The sequence below is a fragment of the Aulonocara stuartgranti genome (genome assembly GCF_965226115.1).
Source record: "Aulonocara stuartgranti genome assembly, chromosome: 1".
Lineage (NCBI taxonomy): Eukaryota > Metazoa > Chordata > Actinopteri > Cichliformes > Cichlidae > Aulonocara > Aulonocara stuartgranti.
This window is the reverse complement of record NC_138939.1, coordinates 16,443,887-16,463,537: the sequence shown is the minus strand read 5'-3', so window position 1 is coordinate 16,463,537 and position 19,651 is coordinate 16,443,887. Positions and strand designations below refer to the sequence as shown.

The 19,651-nt window shown below is 40.5% G+C and overlaps 1 protein-coding gene and 1 long non-coding RNA gene across 2 annotated transcripts; one reads left to right on the top strand and one right to left on the bottom strand.

The window, feature by feature from the left end:
• The first annotated feature begins 16 nt into the window (after positions 1-16).
• On the top strand, positions 17-12,759 carry immp1l (inner mitochondrial membrane peptidase subunit 1). The gene is made up of 6 exons (XM_082522115.1): positions 17-123; positions 7,417-7,527; positions 7,616-7,704; positions 7,969-8,095; positions 11,539-11,649; positions 12,236-12,759. Exons 2-6 carry the CDS (start codon positions 7,423-7,425, stop codon positions 12,320-12,322), a joined length of 519 nt encoding a protein of 172 aa, XP_082378241.1. The 5' UTR covers positions 17-123; positions 7,417-7,422; the 3' UTR covers positions 12,323-12,759.
• A 2,959-nt stretch (positions 12,760-15,718) lies between these two features.
• Positions 15,719-19,283, bottom strand: LOC309711383. Its single transcript, XR_014277957.1, has 3 exons — positions 17,508-19,283; positions 16,805-16,922; positions 15,719-16,203 (listed from the first exon to the last, which is right to left on the bottom strand). It is a non-coding gene; the product is annotated as an uncharacterized lncRNA (long non-coding RNA).
• Between the last annotated feature and the right edge of the window lie 368 nt (positions 19,284-19,651).

The window sequence follows — 19,651 nt, the reverse complement described above, 5'->3', positions numbered from 1 at the left end:
AGTTTGGTGAGGCTCAACCAATGACATCCGCTGTTGTTACAGTGCCGCTCCTGGAAGTCGTAAAAGGGAAGTTCAACTGTTATTGTAAGTGCCCGGTGAGAGCTTTTAGTCACACGCTACAAAGTGAGTACAACTCTACTCATTATATAGTTTAAATGTCTTGTTTTTATATTTTTCTACAAAAACCTAAGCTTATCTGTTGTTGTTATTATAACAGGAGTTATTCAGAAGTCGCTCAGTCCCTAAAAGTATATCGCGTCTCCTGATTATGACCTCGTTACACTAAATCTGAACATTGTGTTTTATAAATACGTTAATGAATGACAATACTTGTATGTTAAGCAGCTTAAACTGAATTGCTTTACCTTTATACTATACAGTGTTAAAATATTTGTAAAAGAGACTATTTAAATCGTTTTGTAATTTAATACACAAATGCATTACGTTGAAATTCTAAATAATATGAATATTTCGTGATAATGTACGATAATGTGTTGCGGTATTAAGCCACTCCTCAATATCTACAGGAGATTTATTGTATCTGAAAGTCATGTCCATAAGCAATGGTTAAAAAAAAAATACTTAAAAATAATCTCACTGGAAGGGTGGCTGTCAAGAAGACATTCCTAATGAAGGGAAACGGATAAAAAGCGGAGGTATGCTAAATTACACAAAGACTGGACTGAAAATCAGTGGCAATAGGTATTGTCAAATGATGAATCCAAATTTTTAATTTTTAGTTCAAATTATCATTATGTATAGAGGTCAAGAGAAGGGTACACCGATGAACATATACAGGTATCTTTAAAATATACGGCGGAGGCTCTGTTGTGGTTTGAAGCTGCATGCAGCCAGTGCTGTAGGGGATCTTTTCAAGATTGATGGAATTATGAACACAGAAAACGCGCAATATCAGTCATTGACTGGCCAGCCCAGAGCCTGGACCTCAACATTACTGAATTAGTGTGGGGTCATCTTGTCAGAGAATGATACAAAAGGCAGCCAACATCCAAAAAAAGAACTTTTAAGAAGATGTAAAACTATTCCTGGAGACTAATGAAAGAAAGCTTGTCTAAGAGAATTCAGTCTGTGTTGAAGAATACAGGTGGTCATACCAAATGTTGACTTTCAAACGCTTTTTTTGGGGGGGGGGGGGGTGCTTATATATTGTATTATATATATCTATATATTGTATGTTTGAGCATGTTTGCTCAAACTGTACCTATTTACCATTTTCCCATTAAATTATGGGACTTGAGGCTTGCACAGTTCTCTATTGTGCTGTAAAAAAGTACATCACAATATTTGTAGTAGTGATTTGTTGTTTTTATATTCTGTTTTGCATTAAAGGATGGCCATCTTGATGTAAGGATTTTCAAAGTATTCAAGCCCAATTTATGTTTTAATTTTATGCCAGAAATTAACACAGGGACTTTAAAAGAATAAAAGGTTGTGTGTTCAAAAGCAAAAGGACAACTAGCAACAAATCAATCAACAACAAGTGCTTCAGAGAGCAACTTGGTGTTAGTATCTCGCCCAAGGATATTTGGCATGCAGACTGGAGCAGACTGGGATCAAACCACAAACCTGGTTAAGCGCTCTGCCACCTGAGCTGCAGCCACCCCATAGACAACAACCTTTTCAAGGGAGGCCTTGCTTTTTTTCAGCAAGTAGTATCAAATCATAGATTATAAAAGTATAGCTCCACAGACCCAGTGTTAAACTGGCCTTTGTGCAATCAAGACCAGACAACAACTGGAAAATATTTGCAGATTAAAGAAGAGGCCCCAGGAAGCCAGTAAAAAACTACATCAAGCAATAGCATGAAAAATGTTTTTCTTAGTTTCCCAACCCTAAAACAATATCCAGTAACTGAGATCAATGTGATATAACATAATAGTACACATGCCCCTGTCCCAACCTGTAATCTGTTTCTCATGTCAAATGTATTTATGACTGTGGCCGTTGAAGGTGAAGGTAAATAATGGAATAGGAGACATTTGTGTTAGCCTTTATCTGGAATTGAAGGCATTATCAAAAATTATATTACTGTTATTCTTCCAAAAACCCTTGCACCTAATTAGTTTATTTTTAATTTTATTCAACATGCTCAAGTAGCTGTTTGCATCTCTGTTGCCAGTAGGATTAATTTACAATAATTAAGTATAGTTTGACTGCTTTAGTGTGATCAGAAGTCAGTTTTTAGGGTAGATTTACACTTTTATGTAGAGTGTAATGCACATGGGTTTTTGGCAGATACATATATAATAACATAAAAAGCTGATAAATTGCAGTAAGTTCCTTTGATTTCAAGGTACTCATATTCTGCATGCTAGTTCACTGTCACACTGCCGTGGGAAATTTGAATGGGATTGAATAATATCAGGAGCATTTGTGCTTTTCCAGAGAATTCAAAATGTGAATTTGGCAGTTCATGACAAAAACTATTTTGTGAAGAACTCCTACTGTTTTGTTAGGAAAAGCTAGTGTTAGGAAAAGTTGACTGGTGAGTGAATGGTGTGATCCTTAAGACATCTGCAAAAAGGTTTGTGTGGCAGAGAGAGGCCAGAGGCAGCATAAGATCGCAGGATGCTGTGATGCTCCAGAGGAAACAATTGCCCAACTGCTCACTTTACAAATGCTCTCAGCAGACAGTCCTGCTGTTTTGACAGCACTGTGAGATTTATGTGTGCTGACAGGGGACCAAGGGAATATATCATGACTGACAACGCTGGGCATTGTGGTAAGCCTATATGAGGCAAATAAGATGCGCTGACTGGCCTGGGTCTCAAAAGGAGGAGGACCTGCTTCAGCAGTGCAACTTGCGGGATGTATGAATGCGTCTCTTTCCCTACATTCTCTGTACATTTCCTTTCATCTCCTTTTTAATTCTCTTAAATCTCAGTTTAAGCCTTTGGCTCTGTTGCACTCTTCAGTGTATGATAGTGTACACAAAGCAGTCTAACTGCAGAAAAAATAGCACAAATTTCCCCCCTTTCAAAGTGTGATCTAGTGTTTTTCTGTGGTGTTTTTGTCATTTTAATCTGTATCTGATTGAGCAATATAATGGCAGCAGTCATAACATGTCAGACCTTTCCTGGTTTGACTGTTTGGATTTCTTTAGTCTAATTCTGCCATCAGCATTGAACTGCGAGAAGCGGCTCCGTTTGTGTGTTGGGAGGATGCAAGATTATCATCAACATGCACATATTTGTTTTGTTAACACTGAAAGAAAAGCATTATTCTAAAGGAACAAGTGCAATCAGCATAGGACAGGTCTTGTACACAACTAATTTTGTCTAAGGATTTGCCTTTTTCCATGTATTCACCATCCCATATTTTGAATAGCTTTATTTCGGTTTCCTGGTTTTTTTTTTCTACAGATGTAGTTTTAAAATACAGTGAGTCATATTTAGCTGACCTATACAAAAGGGACGTAGAAAGTATGGAAACATGAGTCAAAGGAAATCGCATTTTTAAAAATTGTAGGTTTGCTTTACAGTTGAGGTTCCTGTCAGTAGTTGTTAAAATATAAAAGGCCATTTCATTAGCTGGACAGTGCATAACCCAAGCGACTTTGTGAATGTGATACAACACCAGATAAAATCTGTCAGCACAAGGCCAGCACAACACAATCACTTGTGCTCTGCACAATAAGGCTTAGTGACTGATTTTTTTCCCCCATTCAGTATTATTGGCCAGGGACTCTGTCAACCTACACTTCCTTTCAATTCATAGCAGTTGTATTCATATCACTTTGCTATTATTTGCTCTGGTTGACCCATTGATTGCAGGTTTAAATCCTCGGCCCCAAATAGTAACCTCGCTCAGCTGTGTCACGGCTGTGTTGCCGTTAGCAACAATGAAAAGAGCAATATGGAGATCAGTCCCTTCAATTAAGCTTCTGATAGAAGGCAGACCTAGGAGAGATGGGGACCAGACATGGTACTCAGTGACTGGGACTTTTACATCTGTCACTCCCCATCAAGCCAGGTGTCTGTGTTTAAATCAGCAGGATTATCTGTGATTGCACTGATAGTTGAAACAGACCCCCTGTGTTGCCAAGCCTCCTCCTTTTTATAGCTCACATTAAGATCAAGTCAAGCTCTGCGCAACAGGACTTATGCCCCACCCTCCCCTGCCTTCTGCTGCCCAGAGGAAGACATCAGAGGTAGGATTCATCCCGTCTCTGCTCTGCCTGCTTCTCCAGACTCCCTTCCATCTGGGATCCTTAGGGAGAAGAAGAATATCTGACAAGGGGCTCGTAAGCCTCTTAGCCCCCCTGTTGCCCAGTTCTCTCTCAGCCCATGTTTTCCTAATTTAGTTGTGTAAGAAGTCCACCGCAAGGCCCTTGTGTGCTGTTTGGATTGAAATTCCCTTTGTGGCTCTAATAGACTGGCCATGTATATCAATTAACACTATTCAGCCATGGCAGGGTCAAATCTCTTGAGACTAGTAGCCGTAATTCCTTTCTGAATATTTCCTTATGGCTTCAATAATATGAGTTTAATTAGGTGTCAGTTGTGATAAGCTTTTATTGGCTTTTGGCTGTTTTTCTCTGGGGTTGTTTTTTTTGTTTGTTTGTTTACTGTTCATATATTGGCAGACTCTAATTGAAACAAATCTGCAGTGGAATCATTTCACTGATTATCTTCATTTTTGAGGCGTTTTCCCCCTATGTTTTTTCCAAGCAAATACATAATATAGTTCAGTTTCTTAATTACAACCTTTAAGAAACATCTCATGTCGATCCATTAGTAAGCTGATAGTACTGAAGCAGCATTACTTTTGCTGAAATTAAAGAGAAAACATTGGAAACACTTTTTTTTTTGATTGGCTTTTATTTCTTTCTCCTTGTTGTCATTGCAATATTCAGGAACCCTTTTTTATGTATGTGTTCTCAAATTTTGGACTAATAATGTTTTTGACAGAGGTTTAAATGTCCTGATAGGCTTTTCCACTGCTGCAGCACTTTATGCTCATATTTGGTATAGCAGAATTCACCCCCTCCTAATTCATCTACTTATGATTTCTGCTCTGAATGAGCAGGGCTTCTTCAGGAGTAAGATCACAGAGTTAAACACACAATGAAATGTTTCCATCAAAAGCTACTCATTTGGGCTCCCCCTTTCTCCTCACTGTAGCACTGTTCTGTGACAATGGGAGGCCAATGGCCACAGATGGTTCTGCAGCGAGCGCCACACTAGCTTTTTTTTTTTTTTCCCATGAACATGTTTGGCATGTAATCCTGGATTAACAGTGAGACTTTTTGTGAATTTACAGCTGTAATACAGCATTCATTTAATGTTGATATCCCCCTAATAAACATGCGCTGGTTATTAGAAGACCGAGATAGTGTGGGTTATCTGACTCTTTGCCCAGGGGATTTAGAGCTAATAGAGATCACATCAGAGGTCTCTGTGGATGTCCACCTTGTTCTGAATCCCAGTGGAGTCTCTGCAGCTAACATATACACTTGCCATGAAACACATAGGTAATGCTATTCTCTGTGCACATTGACACACCAACACACCACATGCACACGCACAGACACACACTATCAATGACAGAGGGTGCCTCAGAAAACCAGCCGGCTGCATATGGACTCTCTTGATATCAGTCACTGGCCGTGTGATCTTGTTATGCAAAGTCCCTTAATCCCTACCTATGATGAATGCATGCTGGAATGGAGGGGGGTGATGAAACAGAGATATGAGGGCAGCTGTACGGGAGGCTGTCCACTGTGCTTTGAGAATAAGTGCTAACAAAGATTCCTGATCCCTGGTCTAGCAGAGGGAAGAGCACATGTGAGATCATGTCTGAGACTGCAATACAGTAACAGAATGGCAGAGAACCTGGTGGAGTAAGCTGAGAGCTAGACGAATATAGATGAACATGTTGCTTTCGTGCAGACCTGAGGTTCACATTAACCTTTAGACCATTTGCATCCCAACAGAGGAATTATGGGGCCAGAGGTGTTATTGTACCAGCTGGGGGAGGACTGAGTTTATAGTTCCTGTGGAACAGAACAAGACCGGAGCAAGCTGCAAGTGGAAGAGGGCACTTCATCTGGGCCCTGTCCTGACTGTATATGTCTCCCTTCACCTGCTCAAGCTTTGTCATTTGAAGTAGTAGTGAAAAGCAGAGGGTTGCCAGTGGTGATCGGGGAAAGAAACAGAGTAGCAGCACAGAGGGAGGTGAAAGGATGGAGTTGCTCTTTTTTGGATCAGAAAGGTTGGTGAATAGACCAGAGACAAACCATGCTAGGGATAAAAGAATAGAGGGTATAATAGGTGATGTATAGTTAGAATGAATGAGAGAGCATTGTGTGTGTGTGTGAGAGTGGAGAGTGGAGAGGAGTGGAGGAGGGTAATGGGATTAGGGGTAACACCTTTGGCAGGGCTGGGAGAGCCACCTGACACCCGGTCTGTTGAGAACCTGGGGAGAAAGGGAGTGGAGGTGGTGGGGGCAAAGGAGAAATCGGGGGTCTAATCCTTGTCCATCTTTGGGAAGTCATTCCCAGAGCTCTGAGGATTTGGGGCTTTGGTTTCCGCTCTGCTTGCTTTGGTTAATAATACCCTGGGAGGGAGAGAAGACATGGAGAGAGAAAGAGGGAAAGAGACAGGAGGAAAAGAAGAGATGGAAATGAAGATTTCTTTACCCTGTGGTGGACTGGCAGGACAGCGGCGTGAGCTAAAAGAAAATGTTTGAGGTGCAGGCTAACATCAAAACCAAGCTGTATCTATTGTTCTTCAGTTTGCATTTGTGTTTACGCAGGGGTGTGTGTGTGTGTGTGGGCTCACATATGCACTTTGTACAACAGTGTGTAAATACTGCCTCTCTTTTCTCCAACCACCCCACAGGTTGCAGCTTGAGTAAAAGTCAATAACCTAAGTGTGCCTGGGATGTTTGCTTAGAAGACACATGGGTGCTCATTGTGTGTGTTCATGTGGCAGTGTTTGCAGGGCAGTTGTTTGGGTGCTTTTGGTGTCTTTTTGTTTCTATGGTGCTGACAGAAGTTGATAACTACTCTAATGACTGTGGTGGTGATGGAGGCAGCACAGTGTCAGGGACTAGCTGCCGACAGTGCAGAGCTGCTTGGCTGGATGTGTCACAGCTTCTGTGTTTGTCCATCACCTGAGCACAAGGTGTTGATTGGTCCATCCTACGCAGGATCAAAGTTCAGGGCAGTTTTCTGGTGTGAACTGGCCGCTCAGCCTCTGTGAATGAAACACCATAGAATGTGCCATCTTAGCAGTAGGCCAACTGTGACAACCTTGTCCACACCTTCAAGCATTAACCCTAAAACAGCTTTTGTTTTTAGAAATCCCATAAAGAACATAAGCCTACCATAAATGGATCAAGCATGTACTTCGATGACAGTGCATTATAATCCATGGCTGCTTTCTTCTGTAGGTTGAGATGTTCCGCCGTGTGCTGGGGAAGACCTTTGGTTTTGTGGGCTACACAATCCAGTATGGCTGCATTGCACACTGTGCTTTTGAATACATTGGAGAGTTAGTCGTGGTTCGTATTAAAAGATTACAGATTTAATGACTTTTTTTTATTTTTACAAGAAATAATTAAGAAAGAATTTTTTTTGGCTTTTATTCAGTGTTCTGGTCCATCCATGGAGCCCACCATTGTCAACGAGGATATTGTCTTCTCTGAACGGATGAGTCGGCATCTTTGCAAAATACAAAAGTAGGTTGCACTTAGTTTATGCAGTCGGGGAAAAAAAGATGACAGCAAGCATTTTAGAATATTTATAGCACACATTTTAACATTTCAGTGTGCATTTGTGATTCACTGCTTGATTTGTGACCATTTCTCTGCTTTTTCCCCCTAAAAATAAAAGAAAGCACAACAATACTAATATCCTACTAGTCATTTCAAATGGTGTCTTAGATCATATGGGATTTTTTGCATTTTCTTATTAAATAATCGTGTTTTATGGTTTCCTTTCAGGGGTGATATAGTCATTGCAAAAAGTCCATTTGACCCAAATATGAACATTTGTAAAAGGGTAATTGGATTGGAGGGTGACAAGGTCTGCACAAGTTCCCCATCAGATTTGTTCAAGACCCACACATATGTAAGTATCTTTTCATCACGATCATCATCATTACGCCCACATTTTCTGAAGATGTCATGCTTCTTAGCTGCTTTTCTTATACATATTGCGATTACCTGATTTACCAAGTAAGGTTTCTGGTGGCGGCTTTGCAGTTTTACTTCAAACAACCACAACTCAGTGACTGTCTTTGAAAGGGAAAAAAAGGTTAAAAAGATACAGTGCAAATAGAAAGTGATTGAAGAAGGTGTTTACAGCAAAACACTTGATAGTTTGTTTCACCCTAAAAATGACAAGCAGAATCTCTATGCATAATGCAAAACTGTCCCTCGCTTATTCTTTGTGTGTACCACAGTCTATAGGCTATCATCCTGTTGTTTACATTTTAGACCACACACATCCATTTTGTGTCATTGGTCAAAATATCAGTTTTGACAACACCTATATTTCCTCAGAACAGTGATAAAACCAGAGAGTGAACAGGGGTTCTGCTGCTGAAACCACTGTCATTGCTTTTCTATTACTACTCTCCCCAACACCCACAGCTCAGGCCTGCAATCTCTCTGAAGCCTGTTAGAGTTAGTGCCAGCCGAATGGACAGACTGATGGGCGGGAGGCTGTGTGTGTGTGGGTCTGTGTGTATGTGTGAACCGAAGATTTTTATCTTGCATGGTTTTTAAATCTGTTGTGTATTTAAAAGACTTAAGACACAAGGCCTGTAAGCGGCATTCACTGGATGAAAAAGGATATGTATATATTTTCTCTTTATATATATATGTGTGTGTGTGTATATGTATGTATATATGTATGTGTGTATATATATATATATATATATATATATATATATATATATATATATATATATATATATATATATATATTTGCAGCTTTCACTCAAGCTGCAACCTGTGGGGTGGTTGGAGAAAAGAGAGGCAGTATTTACACACTGTTGTACAAAGTGCATATGCGATATATATATATATATATAAGTATGTGTGTTTGGTGCTTTTTACCCACCAGCAGATGGATAGATCTGTTTGTGTGATTATTACAATAGTGTGAGGCATTATGGGTGGACCTGTAAAGATGAATTTTGGAAGGGAGTGTTACACCCTGTCAACACCTCATTTTCTGTTCTGACAGACAGGCAGGCCCTCTCCACCCTCAGCTATCCAACAACACACTAATTGCCCTGTCACCTTTTAGGAATGATTTCTGTGTCAGAGCTATTGTGTCAAAACAATGACACTTGATCCCTAATATTATACCAGAGATGGAGAGACAAGAAATAAGAGCGATGAAATGACGCTATGCTTTCTGTTCTTTGCAGTAAAGATAGACAGAGCAATATGATGAAAGATGAACTCAGTATTCCTGTATTAAGCTTTAACATAATTCCCCACCCCAATCATGTTAACATAATGAGCACTTTAATGGTGTAGCTGTTAAACAACACACCACCACAGTGAATACAGCTCCTGTTTCAGCTCTTCTCGACATGTCTCTGACAGCTACACAATGCCTGGCGTCAACCCAACCTGCAACCACAGGATGGGTGCAGTCATTGCCATCCATCACACCAGAGTCGCAGGCGGAGCTGATCAAAGTGACTCCGCCTCTAACTGCAACAGCTCTGGTTTTGAGCCTAACAGGATTTTTGGAAATACATGTGGTTAGAAATGACATTTGTTGATAACGGCTCCTCTGTCAAAATCAAACATGTTGGTGCTATTATGTGGTAAAATGACAAATTACTGGTTTATGTCAACACCCTGTGGACAGAGAAACATCTTAATTACAACCTTGATGTGTACCCAAAAAGAAATCGAGCGTTCCTCATAGTCTTCTCTTTACCTGTGCCTGAAACTGCAGTTTTCTTTGAAAAACACTCTTTGAAATGTGCATTGTTTGGTTTGTGACTATCTTGCATCCATTTCATTGTAATTAAGAGATTTTCTCTTGACCTGCTAATTTATTTTTTTTAATTTTTTTTTCCTTTGGATTATTCACACACCTACAAAGTGATATGAATAAGCGTTCATCCTCATGCTGGTCGCAGTGCAGCAGGTTCAAGTTTCAGACCTCTTCACTTTTTCACTTGGTGAAATACTGCCTAGTGGATCTTTAAAGTCAGACTTTACTCAGGTTTTGGTTTGATTCATAAACGCTGAAACAAAGTGCTGTTGTCAGTCAGACGTTGCTGGTCTGAATCAGTGTTTTTGATTAGGCCTTTAAATAGAAATTTTGCCATCAGGAGTTTTTGCTTTTCAATGATTTTTACACTACGCACAAATTCTTAAGAGGTACTGACTAAGTAACCTTTAAGATAAGCACAGTAGAGATAATATTTTTAAAAAAGATGAGAATGTGGAGAAACGGGGGGTTCTGATTTGGCAGATGACAAACGGTTGTGTTTCTTTTTCCTGTGCTTGGGAGCCAGCATATGTTACCATGTTAATGAGGTGTAATGGTGAGAATCCAGCATGCTGACATATGGTTCTCAGATGACTCCTTTAATGATATTCATTTGTGTCGTCGTTATTCAGTGAGTTGTTTACCTCGTGTTAGGTCAACGTGTCACTGGCTTGTGATTATGTCACATCATCTGTCTCAATTATCAAATATGAAATGAAATGCAGCATCCCACAGTAGTACTCAAGACTCTAATCAGAGAGCCGACTGATAAGGAATACAGAGGGAAAGATGTGACGTCACCTCAGTGCGGATAATATTCTGTCTTTATTCACGTTATTCTCTTCCTCCAGAGTACTTTTGCCGTTAAAAAGTTAGGCAACACAAAAATAGACTCGCGGATTGTGATGCCCATTATGACAATATAATGTGTTGTTGATCCTGTCTGCACATATAGGGAGGACAGCGCACTTAATTAGGGACTTGACAAGCCCACTCTCCTAAAGTGATGAGATTAATCATAATTGGTGTCACTGTGAATTAGAGAGCGCTCGGATGACCGCCCCACTGGCAGGTCGGACTGCGGTGGAGACCCTTGGACACTGCTGCTAGCCGCAGCTTAGCTCTCCCTCATTCTCTCTCTTCCTCTCTTGCTCCCTTTCTTTTTGCTGCCCAGCTATCTCAGGCCTCTCTCTGGCTTTGCCCTCCTTGGGTAAAAGGGGCTCAGATCTCAGCCAACAGCCTAATGACCCTGTTTGAAGTTCTTCTAAATCCCTTCTCGCCGACCCTGCCCGTTACCCATGACCCCTCTCCTAAGACGGTGCAAGGTTAAAGAGGGACAAGCAGGTTAACGTTAAGATAGGCTAAGGAGGGAGGGTTGTCTGGAATATGGGGAGGGGTTCTCGCTAAATGAGATCAAATCACTTGTCTCTTAAAGTTGAGTAATGGTGCAATTTAAGACTATAAGACTTCTATCTCATTCTGTTTTTGTGGACTGGAGTTGTTTACATTATGAACTTTTTTTTTTTTGCCTTTTGTGCCGATGTTTCCAGGTTCCAAAAGGCCATGTGTGGCTAGAAGGGGATAACCTTAGGAATTCTACTGACTCAAGGAACTATGGCCCAATTCCCTATGCCCTCATCCGAGGGCGTGTTTGCTTAAAGGTAATGGGGGAGGTCTACTCTACATTGTCATATATGTATATTTAAAAAAGCATAACAAATGTGTGGGGTATTTGTGGAGTTTCTTCCTATAAGAGTTTTAGTGACTGAGCTCATGGCCAACCTATATATGTGTGTGTGTGTTTCTAATCTTTTATTATTTTTTTAAATTATTGTTATTATCAAACAATGTCTGTTTTAAGCACAATTTAATACCATGAGTCAGTTAAAAGTTCAAAGCAACTGCATCTGATTGACCAAAGCCTAGCCAACATATTGTTTAGCTTTCCATTCTGCTATGTTGTCGTGTCACTGGATGTCATATCAACCACGACCCTGTAAACGGGTCAGCCAACCTTCTGTCCATCTGATTGGACAGCAGCACTCCACTGGAGGCCCTACTATGACAGCTGATGAAATCACAGGATTTGCTATGATGTCAATGGTGTCATTAAAATTCATATTAGCAAATGTGTCACACCGTGTGATAAAGTGTGCAATATGGTTAGAAGCACCTTTATTCTGTACTTATGCCAGTCTTCTCTTTCTTTTAATCCATTCTTTCTTTGTCGCCCTTTGTCCCGTACAGCTCTGGCCACCACATAGTTTTGGGACCCTGAGTGAAAGTCCAACAGAACGGATCATTAAAACTCAGAGCGACTCGGACTCAGATTGACTTGTCTGCTTTGTTTATATTTGTACTTGTTCTTGACTTTTTCATTTTTGAATAAAAGTGTTAATTCTTTTAAAAAGTTAATCGTGCCCATTTGATTAAGATCAAGATTCAAGATTTGATTAAGATGCAGTAGCGAGAGACGCTGCATCTCTGTGGAACTGCTAATGGCAGAGCTGGCAGGGGCAAATATGCATAAGATTTAAAGCCAACTTAGTAATAGCAGCTATGTCAATGTATTAAAAGCCTAATCATACCAAACGGTGCAAACACTATTCAGGAATCAGAAGTTACTATTGAGTGAGTTCAGTTGCTTTATTTAAGTGATGCTGAAATGCACCAAAACTGTACATTTAATTTTTTTGTTGGCTATTTGTAAATCTTGAAAAAGTGATATCTGTCTGAACTAAAAGGAAGTATTTCAGCATTATGTGTCACATTTCCTTTAAAATCCGTTATTTATTTCATGTTTACCCTTCCTTGGTATTACGCTACAACAAAAACTCTCTGAATGTTTAATATTTCATCAGGCTGCCAAGGCAATTGAAAAAATCTTAGCACTTCCCATTTAAACATACAATATTAATACGCACTTAGTAAGGGGCTCTGTGTGTGTGCGCATGTGTTCATGCGTACATTTAAAAATATCGAGTCTCACACTCAGTATGTTTACATGTACTGGTTATCACTGCTACTGCAGATTTCTACTTGGAAAAACGTCATTCCTTTGTCATATACTGTATAGGTTCTAGGTTTTACAGAACTGCATGGATGTGTCTTAGACCTAAAAATGGGTGTAGTCATTGCTAATCATGGGTGCAAAATGGGTACATCATTAGCTATATGTCCTTGTTTTGTAAAATAAATCTTTTGTAAGTAATGTGGTTTGCACCTCTGAACAGCAGGTAAATATTCAAACACAATCACAAAGAAAAAATCCAATCCTATGAGCTGTGGGCAGAGAATATTCACAGAATAGAATGGATCTAATTGCAAAACCAAGCTAGTTGTGATATATTTTTCATCAGGGTGTTAACTCAAAGCATTGTGCTGCTGCAGATTTTGAAGACTTTCTCATCCTGCTTAGGCCTTTCTGGACACAGGGACATAGCCGTACAGTGGCATACTGATGCTCAGCTGGTCATTCTCTGAGGCAGAGAGGGACTCTTCTTCTTTAAGCTCCCCAAGGGAAGTGAGTTCTAGGCAGCCGTGGGTCCCTGTCCAGCTGCTTCCTCTGTCTAGAGGGGGCCAGAGGGTCAGAGACAAGGCTCTCTGTGACACTGAATTATCTGCCTGAGTGTGATTGTGCCTGCTGGGAGGGACACTCAAGATTGTGTGAGCGTGTGCGTGTGTGTGTACTATATTTGTGTATATAAAAAATACTTTTGCAGGGCTTTGCTTCAAGCACATTTTTGTTTTTTGTAAGATTTTATATTCATCTGTTGTGTGTCAACACAATGCCACCGCTAAGCTAGAATGCTGACACAAGTAATCTTAGTGTGTCCCTTTAAAGATACTGCCCCATAGAGGGAGCTATGGCTGTTCACTGGTGTAGCTAAAGCCCCGTGGATGAAAAGCTGTTTATGATTTAAGTAATGTTAACAAGGTTAAAGATGAAGATAGCGGATTTACTCCACCTCAGGTCTACTGGATTAAGTACGTCTGTCACACATTTCCCCAAGTATAGAGGCACTCTGAAGTAAATGTTTTGCCATTAATGTAAAAAACACTGCATTAAGCTGCATTTTCCTTGAGGTAGGGTAAACAGATACGCAATGTACAGTATGTTGCCTTTGCTGTCATACTTTGAGTTGTACCAGAGTTACAAAGAGATGACTGGGCAGAGGTGTATATCATTATCATGCTGAGTGGGCACAAAGTGGGGAGTGAGGCAGGAAGAGATAGAGATCGGAAGAAACGGACAACAGACAGCTGTGCTGAGGTATGCAGCACTGCAAAGTCAGGCTGTGGGTTGTCAGTGGGGCAGAGGTGTGTCTGCTGCCTCTGTAAGAGGACACGGAGACATATAAAGTTGATTTTCAAACAAATGGCACATCACAGATCAGTTGGAATCCACACATTGAAGAGGTACGTCGCAAGACCTGTAAACAACCTCTGAGGTGTCAAAGAAGTTCCCTCTTTTTTTGCATTTTTAAAAATAGTTTTTAGTGGAAACTCATTGCATTGGTAGTATATACTACATCTAAATCAAATTGAATGATGCAGAGCTAAAACTAACAATTATCAGCAAGAAACAGCAGCAGACACTGAACTGAAATTAAAGAGAGTAGATATACATAACTAAAATACTTCATGCATAAATCACATGCTTTGTGTTTTAAAGCCTCTATATAAAAATATAAATGTAGTCACCAAGTTAAGCCAATTAGCAAGTTCCTTTAAGTAGGCACATTGCCTCCAATAACCACTCATCTGATTTATCCTTTGGTGAAAATAATGATAACAATCATTTCATTAATTCCAATGCTTTGTGTTTTAAAGTGGGATAATCACATCTCTCTCTTTTTTACAATTCTTGTTTATTTTGGGGGGTAGTCTGCTATGTCATCTCCCTTTTACACTGCATTATGTGAGGTCACTTGTGTGAAGGGACTTAGATGCTGTAATGTGCACACGCAGCTGTAACAAGCTTTTTGATTATGGCAGACATCGAGGGTGTGACTTGACTGTCAAAGAATACCATCTTACCATAACAAATGGCTGTTTGCTGCTATTTTATGTTAAAAATCTCATAGATGATTAAACATTTCAGAAAAACACCTTCAACTTTTTCTTTGGGGGTACTGAGGGTATTTCCTGTGTCTGGCCTGTGCTTTTGTGGCTATGAGCTGGTTTAGTGTTCAAATTACTGATGATCCAGCCTTCCAATTGCTCTCAGAGCAGCAAATTACCTTGATAAAGTGTCTTTTACAAACATGTAGTATTTATCTTTCTTTCGTGTATTTACTAAAATCCGAAGTTCTTAAATTTGCCTTTTTCTTCTTCTAGCCAGTGGAGATTTCATGAAAAGATCTGACTGGGAAACAACACGTTTCTTAGTTTCATTGTAAGCTTTTCTTTATTTCTCTTTTTCTTTAACTGAGCACAGGGTTCTCCCTCGCTCTTGCTGTATTTCCTCAAACTGTTGCACGTTAAGAAAAAGGAAGATGAGAAATAGCTGGAAGGAGCAGATGGGACAAAAGGGAACTGGAGTGGAGAAAAGCTGAATATAGGGCAGTGAAGGGAAGACAGGCGGTATCTTTTTGCTTGATTCCTTAGTTCATTTCAGGTTAATTGAATCCTTTAAAAGTGCAAAGACACGTGAAAGAGGAGAGCGGGAGGTGTGGGTAAAGAGAGTAAGAGAACCACCCATCACTGGTAATGGCCTGGTTTGTTTGTTTTCATACCCATGATGGAGATTGTGACCCAAAAATAAACTTGGGTCAGATGCAGCGGCATTACCCTGACAGCCAAATGTCTCTGTTAGTGCTGCATGCAAACGAAAATATGCTCATTCTCAAGCTATATCTCCCTAGCAGAAGGCCACTTATGAAAACCTGTCCAGTCTTAATTGCGCTGAACTTTTGCTTGTCGATGCTTTATTGAAGTTGAGGAGTTGAAGTGATATCAGTCACGCTGCTGTATGAATTCAGTCATGCCTCAGTTCCTTCTCTGTTTGCATATTTCCCATTCTATTGATGCATCCTGTTTTCTTTCTTCACTTTCCCTTTACGCTCCCTCCTCTCCCGTCCACTTGTGTTGCAGTTAGCTGATAAGGGAATTACTCCTTTCATTGATGGATCCTTTCATTCTCTTCTTTTAATCAAGCCTGTTAGTACTTCTTAATTAAGACATCACAGTAGCGTTTGATCACTTTTGCTTTTCTGTGAGAGAGAGGGGGATGGAGGGAGAAAGACAGTGAAAGAGATCATGAAAAAGAGTGGGTATACTCCACCAGTCCCTATTCTGTGTGTGAAGATGACTGAACAGCTTCAATTGGGGCATACACACTTCCTTCAACTCTGTTCTGCCAGCCCTTGAGGCTTGTGGTGTGTACATCTCCCAAGCCAACAGACGTCAACCTCCAGAGATCCATAGTAGACAGATGGTATTGGAGGCTGGGTCGGATGGCTATCGAGCTCCCTACTGTCAGTTTGTTGTGATGATCACACACAGCAGGCTGTCAATACTCACAGTCCACTAATCAAAGAGTTTAAAAAAGAACTAACAACAAAGACTATTTAGAAGGCAAAATGCAACTTTAGCTTGGTTCCAAAAAAGAAATAAGAACTTGTAAATACTAAAAGTTATGCTTGTATAGCTTGTGTTGAAACAGGGTATGGGGCATTAGCCTATCTTTGGTCGTAGTTCCCACTCCCCCTCCTAAAGGCAGTGAACAGAGTGAGTGCTTCTTTCCTCTAATGGAACGGGTGGGTGAGATGTGCATTGGGTGTGAGGTCTCTACTGTACATACAGTACACTTACTGAGGGTCCAAATGGACGAGGTATGGGAACTCAACCCTCAGGCTAGGAGTGATGGAGAAAGGAGGAAGGGTGAGGGCTGATGACAGAATCCTTAGTCTGACAGCCATGACCTATATCGCTTTGAGTGTAAGAGAGAGAAGTAATGCATAATTGGAAGATGCACATTTGCTCAGTTTTTGCTGAAAGTCTATCAACCCAAATAATCTTGATTTCTCTGTGATATCCTAACATAATCAGTATATACCTTTTGCACTCAAACACACACACCCACATTCACATATATACAGTGTGTGTCTGTCTTTCTCGCTAACTGTCAGTTAATTAGTGAGTTGATGTGTGCTTGTGAGTCAGGGAGAATAAGGTACTCCCATTGTGCGTATGTGTATGTGCCTGTGTATGTGGTCCCCCTGGCATGTCCTGGATCCCGTAGCGGGATACGCAGCCCTTTCTGCCTGGTTTACTGATGGGAGCTGTTTGGCTTCCACACAATTTAGCAAAGGAAACTCTGTACAACAAACATAAACAGACAGAAGCTGATCCTGGCAATAACAGTGAGAGCATACACAAAGAAACACACAAACACACACACAGATGGGACACGTGTAGTCACGTTGGTGTCACATAAAAAGCTCGGATGTCATTCACCAGAGCAGCTTTGCAACTTTCTGTGTTGATAATTCTTCAAAGTAAGAAGCAAACTCACGAGTCCTGTCTCATTTCTCTGCGATGGCTCTCTGCTGCTTCACCCCTTTTCCATCTACGAGCTGGCGATTCTCCTCTTCGGAGCTTGCAGCCTTTCTTTCTCTCAACAAGTAGTCCATTTGCCCCCAAGGTACATGAGGGTAGGAGCAACAAAGGGAGGGGACAAAGAAAGAGGAACTTAGATCCTTAGAGCGGGGCATGGGCCCGAGTGGTGATGGAGAGCTGGCATGGGGAAGCAGAGCATTGCGTGCGTGTGTGTTTGTGTTCCTCTTTGGTCACTGTAGTTCAAAAGCTGAACTGCATCCAAGCCTTGGTAATGATGCAGCCGTCCACAACAGACTACAATAACCAACAGTCTATTGCTGGCCAATTACTGTCCGCAACAATTATATTTCCAATTCAGAGGTAACAAGGGAAAGTGGCCCAACTCAACTAATCATTTCGAGCAATTACTTTTAAAACTAATTAGAATGTCAGGTTTGGCTGTGCATGCCTGAGCTTGGGGGAGGTTTTTGTTTGTGTTTTTGTTGCTGTTTTCACTTTGTCAAATGGGTGGACTTGAAAGGAGAGAGCAGGGGGAGGGGGCAATATCAGCAACAGTGCAAGCCAAACATCAACCATCACCATGGGTTGAGAGACTTGGTCATTACGGCAGTTCTGTGAGTTTGGGGAATCCATTGTGTATGAGAAAATGCTGTGTTCGTTCTGTCGATGCCAGGCACTTTGCTAGACTGGTAAAATGAGTTCTTGGTGATGTCAGCTGAAACGCTGTGAGAGAGCTAACGGACCACAGATCTCTGGAGCCTCTAAGCTGAAAAGAGGGTGATGTGAAGGGGCACAAGCTATTGAAGGCTAAAAGCTGAATGTAAAAATGCTGTTTCGATGAGCTGTGGCGAATAAGACATGTTTCTAGAAAGGATGAGAGAGGACAGGCTAGCCAATATCATTTGAGTGCTGAATTACATGCTACATCCTCTCTTTCCTTTCCTTTGAACACAGGTTAACTGATTTTGTGTGATTTAATGTACTTTCCCATAATTGAGATTATTTTCTATTGTATAAGATAAGATTTAAATTACTATTGTGATAATAATTCTTGCAGAAACATTAAACAGTCACAATCATTGACTTAGGGAGGAAGTCAAGGTCAGTACTAATGCTATCTGTAATAGGCATATTTACAAAAGTGAGGAATAAAACTCACGTCTTGATCTGATACATTAATCCAGATCCCTACAGGGGTATTACACATTTTTAAAATGCATTTAACCAAGGGATACCTTGTACAGAAAACAGGGTGTATATTTCAATAAATAATGAGTCTTTTAGGTAACACTTAAATCAAATGAACCATCTCATATCGCACAACTAAGGAATGTGACATAAAATGGAACAACAGACTCCAACGGTCGAATTTATAAAACTTGTTCTTAAATACATGATGGTGCAGCAGCGTGTGAGAGCACATGGAGTTTGTGTGCACCAATGTTTCCAATTGGAAAATCTGCAAGATCGGTTGTGTTATATATTTTATGAGACCTGGGGGTTTCTTTTTATACCATACCGTTGTTAGACACGCAAATACCTTATGTATGTACAGCTGGTTAAGACGCACACACACGCACACGCTGACTTGTAAATGTAAAACGTTCGCCTTTAAAAGAAGCAGATTAGTCACATCAGTGGGACTGGTTAATGCATAGCAGGGTTACGGCAACTCACGCGAGTCTGGTGAGAGTTTTTTCTCTTTGTGTGACACTTTTCTTCCCGATGATTGTTTCATTTGTCAATAAATGTAGGGTAATGTGCTAACTATTCCCTTTCTTTGCAATAAAATTTTCATGCGCATCACTGCAAATGTACTACAGGCCTTAAAAAAAATAAATCCTAGAAATTTGCATTATTCAGTGTTGGCTTTGGGTCATGAGTGTCCAAATATATGCACACATGTGTTGTACACAACCACACACATACAAAAAAACCCACTAAAATGCCTCTAGTAGTTGTCATAACACACCACCCCTGATGGAGTGACGTCTCATTACTAGACAGCTTGCAGCAACAGCATGGCGTTACCTCTCCCACTTTTACAGGGCCATGGTGACAGTTGTGATTTTATCAACAAGCCCAATGAATGTGACATGA

Excerpts from the sequence above, each read along its gene's own strand:
- immp1l (XM_082522115.1), top strand. The coding sequence starts at position 7,423 with ATGTTCCGCCGTGTGCTGGGGAAGACCTTTGGTTTTGTGGGCTACACA. Across the intron at positions 7,528-7,615 it reads ACATTGGAGAGTTAGTCGTG|TGTTCTGGTCCATCCATGGA; the intron begins GTTCGTATTAAA and ends GCTTTTATTCAG. Across the intron at positions 8,096-11,538 it reads TGTTCAAGACCCACACATAT|GTTCCAAAAGGCCATGTGTG; the intron begins GTAAGTATCTTT and ends CGATGTTTCCAG.